Source organism: Abramis brama (assembly GCF_963993115.1).
Source record: "Abramis brama genome assembly, chromosome: 5".
Taxonomy (NCBI): Eukaryota; Metazoa; Chordata; class Actinopteri; order Cypriniformes; family Leuciscidae; genus Abramis; species Abramis brama.
This window is the reverse complement of record NC_139967.1, coordinates 1,249,527-1,266,338: the sequence shown is the minus strand read 5'-3', so window position 1 is coordinate 1,266,338 and position 16,812 is coordinate 1,249,527. Positions and strand designations below refer to the sequence as shown.

Here is a 16,812-nt window from a genome sequence, read left to right as displayed (position 1 = left end):
TGTGAAAAATAAATTTTTAAAAATACAAATATTCCGTTTAGCTTCTTAGATAGTAATAAAAGCGCATACACTACATGTATAGTTTACATAACATTACAGGACTTAGAATTAAGAAAGAAGGATCGTTTAAAATCTATAAAAATGCCACTGTCAACTATAAGTGTTGATCTGCTTTGTGTTTATAATTAAGCTTTTAGTTTAATTCAAGCCTGATTTTTATATTGATAATTCCATTGTTATGTGTTTTAGAGCTGTTATCATCATTAATACGGTTTAAATGTGTCTCAGATCCTAGTGAACTTGGACAGCATTTCTGTGCTAGCTAGGCAGCAATAGCAACTTTATTTATAGCACTATTAAAACAGCACAAGTTGACGAATGTGCTTTACAATGGAAAAAGAAGAGGAAAGAAGCATCATATAGGCAACACTGATTAAAAGCTATTGATAACTAGGATTGGGACACAGCAAATAATGTAATTGGACATCATCATTAGCAGGTTGTTTTGACCTTATTCACAGCAGCGCCATCTTTGATTTTTAATGGGAATGAAAGTGAGGCTGGGAGGGACAGAATGGGCTGTACTGTTATTTAATGTGTTTTTGGATTGTTCTGCTCATGAAACACTGGAAAAATATCTTTCCAAGAAATTTCATTTGACAAAAAAACTCCCGACAATTTAAGCTGTGGAAAATTGTAATCTAGGAGCTTTACACAGCTTTTTACAGCGGATGCCACTGGAAACACGGCAAGTCTATCCCTCACAGCCTCGCTCTCACACCTGTCATGGCGCTGCTCTGAATAAGGTCTATTGATTGAGTGTCTTGATGATGTTTGTCCTGCAGTGATGCTGAAGTTTAAGTATGGAGGTCAAGGCAGTGTTCGAGACCTGGCCGCCGGCGACTCCATCACGATCCGCTGCGCTCGACTCAATCAGCTTCTCCAGGTGAGAGTCATGTGGGATCAATTATAAGGGTATGATAATTACATAAATAATATCTAAATCATTATTATTCTAAATAAGCATTAGTAAAAGCCAGATGCCAAAAATCATTTGCTGTGTAGTGACCTTTAATGTGGAGTGACTTTATCGCATCAGACATGTGACACTTTGCTCACAGCTGATTGGTCCAAGTTCGGTTTGCAACCTCTTACCTGGGACATCACCTGACCCGGACCAGGTCAGCCATGGAGCGTTTTTTACTATGACGATGAACACGCTAAAAGCCAAACCACCTTCATGGTGCTTAAAAACCAGCAGGGTTCCCACGGCTCCTTGAAAGTTTGTGAATCTGAATTTTTTTTATTCAAGGCCCTGGAAAGTTGTTGAAAGTAAACACACACACACACACACACACACACACACACACAGGTTCCCACGGGTCCTTTAAAAGTGCTTGAATTTATTTTGTGCAAGAAGTTTTCTGGATAAAATTCCGTATGATTCCCTCCGGTCCGCTAATGTGTTATTTCACCAACACTGCGTGGCCTATGCGCACTAGCTCGCCTGATTTACATTAGTTACGCGCATTTACGCGTTACGTTCAGTGTTTCCCGCGTGAGCTACTGTGTGTGTTGTGTGTTTCCCTGACGTTCACACTCGCATGAAACCACTGCGATGGAACCTCAACGTTTGTAGTTGGACACAATAAGTGTGTCCTCACATTAAGTCCTTGAGTTTGAGAGTTTTGGACCTGGAAAGTCCTTGAATTTGAAGCTAACCGAGGTGTGGGAACCCTGAACCAGGGTTGCACAAACTAAACTGAAACACACTTGGCTAGCCCCCTTAACCGGCGTCATGGTATAGACCCCTGTTCCTACTAGATGTTTGGTGTGTCTGTAACCGCATTTAAAGATGTGATTATTGCATTTCTGCAGAATATAGTCTGATAGATTTGTGTTCAAACCGTCTCCCTGTATGAAGTCTTGTGTGTGTGTGTGTGTGTGTGTGTGTCCAGGGGAAGTGTTCGAGTGTGTCGGGCTCCACAGGAGTGAACGGCGTGACCAGAGAAGGACTGATCGACGCTCTGCTTCTGCTCTATCACGAGTGCGCCACACCGGAGCTCATGAAGATCAAACATGTGGCCAACTTTGTCAATAAATGTAAGTGTCTGTTTCGTATAAGAAAGGCATACAAGTTTGGGCCGAGTAAATGATGACAATTTTAATTTTTTGGTGAACTATCCCTTTAAAGACCCACTCCGATGAAAATCATGTTTTTCTAGGTGTTAACATGTTCTTGTGGCATTTTTCTGATGTTAGAGGACATATCTTGAGAAAAATAAGTTCAAAGTTGTATTTCTGAGTATTTCTGCATTCAAATGGCTGTGAATCAGTAGCAGACGCTAAAATGCCAGCTAAAATAGACTGGAGTTGTGACGTAGTAACTCCACTGGGCGGTGCCACAAGCTCATACTCCCCTCCGCCCGCGCGGCTCAGGTTCTGAGGAGTAGAGAAGACGATGGCGGATCAACACCTATGTGCGGTAGCGGGTTGCAATGCTAACTGTACGTTCACACCGCCGCCGACTTGAGCGGCAAAGAAGCTCTGGCCGCCCTGTCAAGGACGCTTGTCAAAAAGTACGAGGAAGCTTGTTGACGCTTTGGCCGCTCTGACGTAGCAGCATTCTATGTTCGATCATGGGAGAAGAGAAGTGTCACACCATGAAAAGTAAACAAAATAAACAAGCAATACATTGACACTAGAAACCTTTTATAATGACAGCATTTGTATAACCGTTTTGGTCACATTATTATTTATTATTATTAATAGTGAGTGCGCGCGCGCGGCCGAGGCTCTCTCTCTCTCTCTCTCTCTCTCTGCTATCTCTCTGCGTTCTTATATGCCCTGTCAAGCGCACCCTGTTAAACTGGCAGGACTTAAAAACACATGCAAATGATAAACTTTCACTCTGATGGTTAAACTGCAATTAATCCGATAATGATAGGAAACCCAGCAACGGCGATGATCAGCTTCTCCTCCGTTTTCTCGGAAGCTCAAGTCGGCGGCGGTGTGAACGAGGGGGAGGGTCGTCTCCGTGCCAACGGCTCCGCCCACAACGCAGAGGCGAATTGCTAATGAGCTACTGCCGCTCTGCTGAAGCAAAGTCCCAGAAAACGGCACAGGTTTTGTGATTTTGGCTAAAAACGGCATAATCATCATTTAAAGACCACTGAGAATGTTTAAAAATAGCTCAAAATATGATCGGAGTGGGACTTTAAATACAGAACAAAACTTCACTGTTCACTGCAGGCATTTCTAGTAATACAATGGTACTGGAATTCTGACTGATGAGCTAATGAATAATTTAATAATTATTAATTAATTACTTTAATAGATGATGAACAGATTATTTCCTACTTCATTCAAAAAACTAAAATATATTAAGGTAAATGCATGTAAAGTTACATTTAATAAAGATTGTTGTACTTTTTTAGGGAACAAACTATTTTTTATGCACAAATGCACATTGTTGCATCATAGTGTAAAATCTAACACTATCCTGATATGCTAGTGCTAGATGATGGATTATTTAAATGCAAATGTGAAATGTCCAAAGTGGGCTTACAAACATTTAAGGTTTTAGTTGTATATTTCTCTCCCACACTCATGAGATGAGCACTGAACTCTGTCAGACACACAATAATTCAACATGACATTAAATGTGAAAGATGAATACCTTTCCTCCAGTTTCATCATTACTTGTGTGTCATGAAATCAGTCAAGCCTTGTTTTTGTAGTATTGTGATGGTGTTGGTTTGTGTGTCTCAGATTGTGAAGTGGTGGCTGAAGTTCAGGAACTGCTCCCTGGTAAGAGGGATTTTGAGGTGAGGGGGATTGTGGGAAGGGGACACTTCTCTGAGGTGCAGGTGGTGAAGGAGAGAGCGACGGGAGACGTGTACGCCATGAAGATCATGGACAAAACCAGCCTGCGTTCTCAGGACAAGGTGAGTTACGGTGAAGCGCTGTACTGTGTCCTGACCAGGACTTGGAGAAAGCTTTGAGTTGCATGTTAATATCGTGACCCTGGATCACTAAACCAGTCACATGACGCACGGGTATATTTGTGGCAATATCCAACAATACACTGTATGGGTCAAAATTATTGATTTTCCTTTTATACCAAAAATCATGAGGATATTCAGTAAAGATCATGTTCCATGAAGATATTTTGTAACTTTCCTACCGTAAATATATAAAACATGTATTTGTGTGAGTGAATGCAGCACAATCGCCAACGTAAATGAACAACTTTAAAGGAGATTTCCTCAATGTTTCGATTTTTTTGCACCCTCAGATTCCAGATTTACAATAGTTGCATCTCAAATATTGTCATATCCTAACAAACCACACATCAATGGAAAGCTTATTTATTCAGCTTTCAGATTTTCTAATTTTCAAAAAATGGACCCATGTGACTGGTTTTGTGCTCCAGGCATAATTGTCATTCGTTTGGTTTCTTATTCAGTCACGCTACTCTCGGCCAACTGTGAAACATCATTGGTGCAAAATCCTGCTCGTCACAGCTTCGTATTAATCCTTAAAGACTATTAAAATTCACCCCTTTTTTGAAGGGTATGTTTGCACGACATAACAGAGATGTTTTTCCTTTGAGTTTTGCACGTACACACCATTGACAAAATGATCCCCATTCACACGGATCTGCGGAAAAGACTAAAAACGCTGTATTCTGCTGCCAGGCCAGTAGATGGCGATGAAACCCTATACACTGAACACGTAATATGCGTGTGGGGCTTTCGCTCTAGAAGAACCTTTTCATAGTTCCTAGAACTGTTGGTGGAACTATTGGTCTAATGGTGCATTGGTCTAAACAGCGCAGGAAGCTGATTACCTGCACAGAATATGATAGCATTATAAAATAACAATGCAATATGTAACGATAAAGTTTGCAGTGGCTTCATAAATTAACTTAAAACATAAAACAAAAACAAAGAGTTAAAACAAAGAGTTTAAGAACCTTGCTGTATGTTTGTGTAATTAATTAAGAGAAAGTACACCGCCATCTTACTCCGACGAAAGTGACTTGAACGCACCAGCCGTCGTAAACGTGACTTCCCACCGCGTAAGTACGAACTTCCTAGGAGGACTTGAACGCACCATAAACCAGCGCTATAGGAGCTATCCGTGACGGTAGTGTTCGCTGATTGGCCGAACGCACGTGAAACACCAGCACCCGCCATTTTTAAAAAGCCTGTGTAAACACACAGATTATAGCCTATATATTTACCCCACAAACTAACTCTACGATCATGATATATTTAAATATGTTCTGATTTGCTGAGTTTTCAGTGTGTGGACAGACAATTTACTTGTCCTAAACAGAGGAAATGTGAAAAGTTGTGACAAGTAAAGTCTAAGATCTAGTTGACTTGCTTCTAAGCACTAAACAAAAAACGTACCTTAATATCTTGCACAAACTGTATCTTAAGGCGAGACACCCCTGGTGGATAGGGTAAAAACAATAACTAATAAATATCACCATACTTCACCAGTTGATTACATTAATAATTGGCAACATTTTTTGTACTACAAGTTTTCAGATATTTTATGTTTAAATATGCAAATGATTAAATCTGCACTAATTTGCATACATTTCTAGAACAAAAATATGAACATTGGATGAAGTCAGGTTCAAAATTCTTGTTTCTTTTTTTGATATATTAGTCAAAGGTTTTTACAGTGGCGTTTGGGATATCTATTATTTATCACTCCACAAATCAGAAAATACTGTCAACAGCCAAAAATAAATACATTTTCGCCATTTTGTTAGGAATAAAATGTTGTATAAAATCAGGAAAATTATATATGAACAAACCCCTCTGTAAAAGCCTTCAGAATATAGATAATAAAACTGTAAAGTTTGGTGAATGAAAGTGGAGATTTCTGGCTCAATGTAGGAGGAAAAACTCATGTTGAGAAGACGGCCTTTAAAATCTACAGACGCACATAGAAAGATACAGTTAAAGATGCTCTAAAAGATACAGTTAAAAGTGTATTTTGGATGTTTTCTGTCCACTAAAAAACACTTTATGAAAAGCCAAAACACAGTTTTTGCCTGTAGTGTCTGGCCTGAAACAGAACTGAGTATCAGAACTGAAACACAACTTTGGTTTGTAAAGGTCTGATTAGGAATTAGTGTCAGCCACTGTTTACTGCAGGTGTTTTACCGCTTAAATCCAATTATTTCAATCGGAATCCATGCAGATGGGAATTTCGCATCAGGGTGAAAGAATTCCCCAACAAAGCTTCACTCTTCTTTTAGTGCTTGTGGTGTTTGTGTGCATGAATGAACTGCTTTTACTATCATCACTGTGTCCTTGAGCAAGAAATCTATCCTTCTGTTACTCCAGGACTATTAGCACTGTAATAAATGCATAAAAGCATCAATAAAATGGCAGGCTGAGTTACTAGTATCTGTTGCATGTATCTCAGGATCTAATAAAACTCAATTCTTCTTGTCTGGTGAAGCCGTTCTTTGAGGAGGAGAGAACAATCCTGGCCTTGAACTCCAGTCCCTGGATCCCTCAACTTCAGCACGCTTTCCAGGACCAGGACCACGTCTGTCTGGTGAGTAATGGGATCCTAGTTTAAGGATCCAAGCTCATGGTCTAAAGCGCAGGGCACAATTGACCCTTCACAGGGAGTTTGATTGACAGGCGATCTGACCTATCGTAATCCGCCATCCGCCGAATCCGCCATTTTTGTCCGACACAGCAGTCAGGAGAGTTAGCAGATTAACGTTGGAGGATTTGAACTGTGTACTGACGTCTTTCCACGGTTAAAACAACATTCCTTCTGATGTTCATTCATGTTTATTTGATGCTATAAATGAACTAGAAGGAAGAGATGATCGGTTCACGAGCAGCTTTAACGGAGCGATCTGTCAGACACATTAAAGAGCCACAAAACCGTATTTAATGTTTAAATTTCGTTAAAAAATGACCAAGTTTGAAAGGTGAGACTGTTTCATATCAAAAGTCAGCTGGTCTGTCAGTGTGTTGTCAGTGTCCTCTCTGCTCCGCAATATGTGTTTCATTGCATGAGAACATGGTGTGTGTGTGTGTGAGAGAGAGGCGTGGCTTGTCAGACATCATATCAGTTGCACTTTCCACTTTTGCTAGTTTTCCACCATATCTTTATGTACACAATAATAATCTTTTACATTGTAATCCTTTTATTTTTAATATTTGGCATGTTTGTGTGCAATAAGCAGAGTGTGTGTGTGTGTGTAATAAGCAGAGTGTGTGTAATAGGCTAAGTGTAATAATGTGTAAGTGTAATTGTAATAAGTGTAATAATTGTGTAATAAGCAGAGTGTGTGTATGTGTGTGTGTGTAATAAGCAGAGTGTACATGCGTTGTGGACCCGCCTATAGGCACACATTACTAACGTGCTCTTTAAACAACAAAAAAATATTGCGCCATTGACTTTAGACCAGGTTTTTGTTGGTCAGTGGCTCAGTGTATATCAGTTCCTTAAAATAGCAACGCTCCAACAATGCGCCTGAACACACACTCGTTCTCAGACCAGCAGCCCATGGACACACAAATGGGACCCAAATGCATTTGCTATTTAAACAACGTGGTGCAGGACGTGAAAATGAAAACTGCGTCAGGCTGAAACTAGCAAAACACACTTGCGTTACGCTTGTATGATAGAGCCCATGATCTCACATGTCTGTCTGGTATCATGTGATCTGATTCGACTAAAGGCCCATTCACACCAAGAATGATAATAACTAAATGAAAATAACTATACTAGCATCCACTCCACATCAACACACAGTACTGTTCTGTTTATTATAAGCACATGTGGTTATGGAAAGGGGCGGGACATTTCCCAAACACACTCAAAGCACTCGACCAATCACAACACACTGCTCCAGCCGAGCAATCAGAGCACAGTGTGTTTTTCAGGAGGAGGGGCTTCATAGAGACAGGAAGTAAACAGAGCGTTACTGACAGACTGGGAAGAGAGGAGCCGCAACAATGGAGAATATGAGGAGAATAATCAACATTCAAGCAGGAAAACCTGTTCTAGTAGAGCCTGAAACAACATCAAGGCATAACAAGTGGCATAATGTATGATGTGTCTGCATTATTGCACTAAAACTCCTTTGCCTCAACGGTGGGGCATAAATACACGCTTTGTCTGTCTTTCTAATGGATGTTTGTGATCATAGCAGGGGATGATACAGCGAATGTTCAGTGTTCCTGTCCTGTATAAACCGTGTCTGAGTCTTTCATCTGTAGAAAGCTTCAGATTGACCTGAAGATGAGGACATGATGTTTACTTTGCAGTTTAGATTCAGAGTTATAGAGGATTTTTCCTGGAAAGATGTGCGAGTTACAACATAGATATCACATCATACAGCGCTGATGCGAACCCAACGCGAACAATTGTTGAAGGCTTTTCATTCCACAAATCGCCAACATTCACCATGGGTTTAATGTAGTAACACTAACTGCAACCATGCTTAATAAATTTGACATTATTCATTTTAGGGTTCGAATGGCCTTTTGAGAGTGACTTATCAAGGACTTTCAAGTGCTTCACACTTTTTCCATCACTTCAAAGCTGTTTAAATGTTATGGAAGCTTGTTTCCCCACAGAGTGAAAAATAAAAAAGGTAATTGCAACTTTTTAATCTCACAATTCTGACTTTTTTTCTCACAATTGCGAGTTTACATCTCACAATTCTGACTTTTTATCTCAGAATTACGTGATATACTGTAAAGTCGCAATTGCAGGTTATAAAGTCAGAATTGCGTGATATAAACTCGCAATTGTGAGAAATATACTTGAAATTCTGACTTTTTTTCTCAGAATTGCATGTTTATATCTCGCAATTCTGACTTTATAATACGCAATTGGGAGATATAGTCAGAATTGCATGATATAAAGTCGAAGTTGCGTTTTATAAAGTCAGAATTGTGAGATATAACTATTCTGAGGTAAAAAAAAAAAAGTCCGACTTTCTCACAATTCTGAGAAAAGATGTCAGAATTGCGAGATATAAACTCGCAATTATGTGTTATAAAGTCAGAATTGCATGATATAAAGTCGCAATTGCGATTGCAGAAATCTGACTTTATAAGACGCAATTGCGACTTTATTTCGCACAATAGCGACTTTATTTCACGCAATTGCGACTTTCACGCAATTCTGACTATTTCACGCAATTCTGACTTTATATCTCACAATTCTGACTTTATAACACGCAATTGCGACTTTATTTCACGCAATTCTGACTTTATATCTCGCAATTCTGAGAAATAAAGTCAGAATTGCGAGATGTAAACTTGCAATTGTGAGATAAAAAGTCGCAATTATCTTTTAAAATCTTATTGCAAGCCGTTGCGATATATACATTTGTGATATTTTGATAATTTCGATATATTGTGTAGCCCTGAACAAAATACAGTAGAATAAATGCATGTTCCTCATGTCTGCAACTTAAACAAGCCTCAGATTTACACACCAAGCTTTTAGCGCTTCATTTCAACATTTCCAAATCACCAACTATCTTTGAAAAATCAGTCTGCAAAATCGCTGTGTGAACGGCATTTAGACGTTGATCGAGGAGGACATGAAATATGAAATGACACTAATGCTCTCAAAATCGTTCATTCAAATCCTTTTCGTGGAAAGACAGTCTCACATTTCCTCTAAAGAGAACATTGTTCTCATCTCAGTGAAGTCTCATTCATTTACATGTCTTGTGATTCTGCTTAAGACCAGCAGAGCGAACCCTCAGCATCCAATCCCACAATCCTTCACTGCGTGAAGACACTTGCATTCGCAATTAGCCAAAGAGCCTTTGATGTTACTAACGGTGTATATCTGACCAAAATATATCCGTAATGAAGAGGAGATCTGCATTTTCTTGGTGACCCTTCAGGAGTGTGAGAATCCAGCTTTTGTTGTTTAGAGAAAATATGCTGGTTTAAGCCTTTAAGCCATCAGACATGCTGTCTCTGTGTTGGCATGAGGCTGAGCTTAAACCTGATTAAAACATTAGAGAAGTCTGGCATACATTCAATTATTAATGAAACTCTCAGTGACATTATAGCTAAGGGTTTCACTTAACTTTGAGGAAAAGTTCTTCCCTGAAATAATCATCATTTACTCTTCATTACGTTCCAAACCTGTACGAACACAAAAGATATTTAAGAATATCTGTGTTTTTTCTGTCCATACAATGAAAGTCAATGGGGTCCAATGTTGTGTTCTTCAGAATATCATCTTTTGTGTCCCACAGAAAGAGGAGTTTCCTTCAAATGTCTGTGTTCATTATTATTCAAGAAGCTACTGTAAATATGCAGATATTTAAACTAACTTTAACCCTAAAAAAGCCTACGGTATTATATTAAATGCTCAAATTTCTAAGGCCTCATTAAACCAGTTGCACATAATCTACTAGGCCTACTTCTGTCGTCTGATTAATAGTTGATAATTGCTATAATTACACAAACGTCCACCTTCAGCTCGTCTTTTTGCTGTGAAATCTTTACTGATTTTCATCAAATAAACTTAACTTCAATATTGTTAATTACTGGATTGAAGCAGCTGAGGTTTACTTGATTAACCAGACATAAGAAAAATCATGTGTATCAAATATGATCATCAGGATTTTGAGGAAGTTTTATTTGTTCATCTTTCAATCATCATTATATGTTTTAAAACTACAGAGCTTTGATCATAAAACTAGACATTATTGGCAGATATAGTGAAATTGATATTAATATGAATTTCATGTCAGAATCTGCTGTACTGTAAAAAATAAAGACCTTATTGATTTACAAGCATCAGAATTTCAACTTTTTGTCCATATAAATATCAGCATCTGCAACAAATTGCATATTTTTGCTTAGTTTGGGCATATTCTCATTATTTCATATTATGAGCCATAAAAGCCTGATGGATCAATAACTGAAAAAACCAACAACAAAAAAAACAACACATGCAATACAACTTTGTTTAAAGGTTTAATAAATTATTCAATTAAAAAAATGGGATTTTCTAACTATTTTTTTATAGGTCTGCATTTTTATACATACTTTTAACAAGAAATGATAATTATCTCACCGAACTGTTTGCTCACTCAATGTATTTGTGTTTTTATAAGGTAATTTGTTGCAATAGTCAGTAATAAAACAAGAATGAATGAACACATTAGAAGCAGAAGCATAAATAACAACAGTAGAATAAAGATACAAATTAAACAATGCTGTATATTTTTTCAGATAGGTCTAACAGTAATATTCAAGTAAAAATACCACAGAAATGTAATAATCCAATATAAAATAACTGCATAGTCATAACTAGGGATGCACCGATATGACCATTTTGGCCGATACCGATAACCGATAATTCTTTATATTTTGAAAGCCGATAACCGATATATCGGCCAATAAATCGAAATCCAAATTTATATATGAGTTTTGAGAGCCTGATTACAAAAACAAAAGTCTTAAGATTAAAATCCATGTCTCAAACACACAATTATAATGTTCTCATGATAATTTTATGTAGCCGATATGACAGACTTGCACTGTTGCACTGAACTGTATTTTCCTTTTTTGAAGTGATTTCAATCATATTTCAAGCAATTCATAACCATCATGTTGAACAGTGCACATCTGAAGAGTCTCAGCTGAAGGAAATAATACATTATTTATCAACTTTAATATATAATCAATTTTATTATCGGGCCGATAACGATAACATTAAAAATGAACATATATCGGCCGATACCGATATGGTGGCCGATATATCGTGCATCTCTAGTCATAACTGTATAAGTTAAATATAGATTGTATCTATATTAAGGAAATCCCTAAAAATCACACTTATTGCAACATCGCCTGTTTGTAATCAGTGTGACAGGAAAGGGTGACTTCCTGTCACACTGATTACAAACAGGCAATGTTGCCATAAGTGCTGTGTGTTTGTGTGTTTGTGTGGTTGATAACATTGCATTGGCGCACAGACAGAGAGTGATTGCCGCCCCACGCAGGATCTGTGGGGATCGGGGGAGGTTTTCCAGATTCTCATGAGGGCAAATGCAGGAATCACAAAGTGACTAAAGAGACGATTTTCTATTTCTGCCTCCTCCTTCGTTCCCAACGCCTCCGGCAAAAGAAGGGGAAAAAAAACCGAGTAATCTGTCTTTACCCGAGTGATGTGCTGAAAAGACCCTCACTAGCTTGTTGCTAGGAAACGTGGGCTAGAATCCCTCGCTTTCCGCTTGTGTCCCGCCGGCTTTGCTTTCCATTCATGCTTTCACGTGTGTGTGTGTGTGTGTGTGTGTGTGTGTGTGTTAGCCCCACGGACAGAGGCGTGAGGAGCCGGTTGGGCTTCAGTAACGGTGTGGAGGGTCGTTTCTGTCTGATGAAGAATGCAAACGAGGGACATGATGATGATGATGAGTGTGTGTTTGATGGAAAGGAGTTTGTGTTGTACAAGCCGTTTGATGTGTGTATGACCAGCGTGATCAGCGGTATGTTAGATTGTTATACATGTTAAAGAAAGGGTGATTGTCTGTCTTTCAGTCCGTTTGTGTAAACCTGCGTTCACTACCAGCGACATCATCACATTCATTAATAGAGAGGCGACAATTTCCAGCTGCATGAGCAACAGAATATCTGTCTGTCTATCGGTCTCTCTGTCTGTCTGTCTGTCTCTCTGTCTGTCTATCTATCTGTCTGTCTGTCTGTCTCTCTCTCTGTCTCTCTATCTGTCTGTCTGTCTGTCTCTGTCTGTCTCTGTCTGTCTGTCTGTCTGTCTCTCTGTCTGTCTCTCTATCTGTCTGTCTGTCTGTCTGTCTGTCTCTCTGTCTGTCTCTCTATCTGTCTCTCTGTCTGTCTGTGTCTCTCTGTCTGTGTCTGTCTGTCTGTCTGGATATTGATCATTAAAACTGACATTTAATAAAAAGAGATTCCAACAAATCATACATCATTTTGAAAGTTTTTTTTTTAATAGAAAATAATTCATTTTTGAAAATTTGCTCATTGCGACTCATTTTGCACGGGTCACATTTGTAGAATCACCGAACTTGCGCCTTCCCGTCTTCGTAAGTTTGTACTCCAGATGCCAAGGACGCAAGACTGAACTTTCTCGGGAAAAAGAAATAGTGAAAATAAATGTGTATATCTATTTTTTTATTTTTTGGAAAAGACAGATTGTAATCTATATAATTTATGTATAATTGTGAAAAAATATGTATTCATTTACACATTGTACATTTTTATGCTAGTTTATTTATGTACCGTTGATTTGTTTTTGTTTTTTGTACTAAAATATTTTAGTTCAGTTAGAGAACAGACACTACAATTAAAAACTTAACGTGTCTGCTTACTAAATCGTGAGCCGAACGAGAGTCGCATCACAGATCAGCAACAGGAGTCAGATTTCATTAATCACGAGAACGAAGAGCTTTCTGACAAGATGGAGGAATATTAGGTGTCAAAGCGAAATGTAAAAGCGCCCATTTAAGCGAATTTGTCATTGGACTGTTTTGTTGTTGTGTTTTTCATTAAGAATAATAGGCTAATGAACTCACCATTCAGGCAATTCGCCCCCGAATTTGAAAGTGAAACTAAAATGCGTACGTCCATTCATAGCGGTGCGCGTCCACGGGCGCGGAGCGAACAGAGGGAGCGTTTTCAGTTCGTTCCTATCCATATTAATTAATTAATTGAAAACGCTCGCACCAGATGAATACCCGTGCGGACGTACGCAGTTTAGTTTCACTTTCAAATTAGCGATTAAAAATCCTCCCCGTCACATCCCTATTGCATAGATTATCTCTTCTTCTTCTTCTTCTTTCCTGCTGTGGCGGTTAGCAAACGGCATTGTATTACCGCGCGCACCCACTGTCCCACACACCGTCTTGTCCATCATTACCAGTTTTGCCCCTATTAAAGTTTATTCAGAGTTACTGTAACTCATTAACCCAGGAGTGTCAGTGCTTGAGATGAAACACGAGACAATTATCACCGTGCGTCACTTCCAATCAAGCTGTAATTTTGCCAAATTACACTGTTATATAAGTTCATGTGTGTGTATTGGATGCACAAATTCCAGATGTGTAATTATTAGTCTTAGCGAGACGAAGGAATCAGCCGTTTTACCACAAAGATGCTTCAGATGTCTGTTCCACCAAAGAATGGGATTAAACGCAACATAATATGCGGCGCAAATGGTAATTCAGATAAATGATACAAATGACGCTCGTGAACGCCTCTCACATGCTTCACGTGGCCGTGTCCCGTGTAATCTTTAGGGAATTTTGGGACATAATTTGAATGATTATGATCACTTTCATGCTCTATTCCAGTAAAATCACTGCGGCTATTTTGTATTCCTTTATAAAAATGACTTTTTGATGAATTGGTCAAACGAGACTCTCGCCGATGCTCAATTAGAGACGCGGCGCTGCTGTAAATCACTGAATAATCACAGTAAATATTTAACAGTTTATATTTGCGTATATTCATTCCTGTGCTGGAGAAATCTCTGTTTGAATGCTGATGTTTATGTCCTGTATAGAGTAATTAACTTCAGCCTGTGGTGTGGTTTCAGGCTGACGATCCTCTGCTATAAATAACCATGCAGTCGTTCACTGGCTTTCACTTCTCTTTGTTCAGTCAGATCTGTGCTTTTCCTTGGCTTTATACGAACACACTCTCTCCAGATGCAGTTTAGGCTAACTAGCTAATTGTCTAATTAGATTGATAATGGTGTAACCACAAGCTTTTATTGAGAGACGAGTGGCTGCTAAATTAAACCCATGTGATTCGATCAGACGTCTGTGTCGTTTTTGGTCTATAATGTGCAATAATAGATTCACAGGTGATTATTATGTAATATCACGTTGTGAGATCGGATGCTTTGAGTTTTGTGCTTATTTTAAACACGTTATGTGGTCATATGAAAATATGATACACTTTGATTGTCGTTGCATTAGATAAAATGTCAAAGCAAGAGTCATTTATCAAGAAAGATTGTAAACTTCACAAACAAATCATATGGAAGAAGTTTGTACAGTTTTAAAAAAACCCTAGTTGATTAAATTAAATTGAGCAAAAATGTAGAAAATGTTTTGTAGAATTTGTTTTAGAGCTGCACAATTTTTCAAAGCTCTATAATAATAATAATAATAATAATAATAATATAGTAGTAATGATATTTAAAATGCAATTTTTAAAATATGATTTTTAAAGCTCTATAATAATAATATAGTAGTAATAATGATATATATTTTTTTAGCTCTATATAATAATCATTTTAGTAGTAGTTATAGCAATAATAATATTTAAAATGGAAATTATTTTAAAGCCCTATATACTAATTAATAATATAATGCGATTTTTTTTTTTTAGCTCTATATAATAATAATAATAATAATAATAATAATAATAATTAGTAGTAATCGCAATAGTAATATTTAAAATGTAAATTATTTTAAAGCCCTTGATAATTATTAATATTTAAAATGTTGTTTTTTAGAAGCTCTTTATTATAATAATAATAATAATAATAATAATGATATTTCAAATGAGAATGATTTTAAAGCTCTATATAATGATGATGATGATAATAATAATAATAATAATAATAATAGTATTAAACTAAATAAAAACTAAATACTAAACACTGAATTAAGAACACAGTGTCACGCTTCATATTTATTTAATTAAATCCGCAGCCGTTGCCATTTAATGCTCGCTTTATGTAGATTAATCATGCAGCCCTAATTTGTTTGATATTTTCTTATCTAATGCAATGATATTCACACATTTTTAAGTGCGTGTCCAAAAACTTTTGTGAGCTTCTTCAAATGAAATAAACAGATGAATCTGGTCAGTTTTGTGTTTTTCCTCTTGCGACTCTTCACCAGTGTGTGTGTGTGTGTGTGTGAGCAGGTGATGGAGTATCTGCCCGGCGGTGACCTCATGGCTCTGATGAACCGATATGAAGATCAGATAGACGAGTCTATGGCTCAGTTTTACCTGGCCGAGCTCGTTCAGGCCCTTCACTCGGTGCATCAGATGGGATACGTTCACAGGTACACCAAACACTTCACATCCATGAACACGATTGGCCACTTGCTATTGCTAGTCACTGATAGGTGGTATTTATTAGAGGGAGTGGCATTCTCACTCTTGAGAGCATTTGATATTATTAATAATTTATGTATACTTTTTTTGTATCTTATTTATATATTTATTTTTATACATACACATATTGTACATAGTTATGCTAATTTATTTATAATTTATGTATAATTTTGTATATTACACCCATATATATATATATATATATATATATATATATATATATATATATATATATATATATATATTTTTTTTTTTATATATATATATTTTTTTTTTATACATGTATGCATTGTACATATTTATGCTAGTTTACTAATAATTTATGTATAATTTTGTATCTTATTTATACACTTTTTTTATATATTTATTTTTATACATACACACATTGTACATATTTATGCTAGTTTATTAATAATTTATGTATAATAAAAATATGCTCTATTTAATAATAATAATAATAATAATAATAAATCATCATAAACAATTAATTATTTTTACATTACATTTCTGCTTGTTCTCTTTCTTGTGTCAGGAATATTAAACCAGAGAACATTCTGATCGACCGCACGGGTCACATTAAACTGGCCGACTTCGGATCGGCAGCCAGACTGACGGCTAACAGAACGGTACGAGTGTGAAGACATTATTATATATATATATATTTCAG

General features: G+C 37.2%; 1 protein-coding gene across 7 annotated transcripts in view; it reads left to right on the top strand.

Annotated features, from left to right (window-relative positions):
• cita (citron rho-interacting serine/threonine kinase a) overlaps nucleotides 1-16,812 on the top strand; it is a 112,156-nt gene that overhangs the window by 520 nt on the left and 94,824 nt on the right. For all 7 annotated transcript variants that reach the window (XM_084114911.1, XM_084114908.1, XM_084114907.1 and 4 more), the window contains exons 2-7: nucleotides 846-946; nucleotides 1,959-2,103; nucleotides 3,772-3,947; nucleotides 6,490-6,588; nucleotides 15,951-16,093; nucleotides 16,678-16,771. In XM_084114911.1, coding sequence (XP_083971037.1) covers nucleotides 848-946; nucleotides 1,959-2,103; nucleotides 3,772-3,947; nucleotides 6,490-6,588; nucleotides 15,951-16,093; nucleotides 16,678-16,771 — 756 coding nt within the window. In that variant the 5' untranslated portion in view covers nucleotides 846-847. The remainder of the gene's footprint in view (nucleotides 1-845; nucleotides 947-1,958; nucleotides 2,104-3,771; nucleotides 3,948-6,489; nucleotides 6,589-15,950; nucleotides 16,094-16,677; nucleotides 16,772-16,812) is intronic.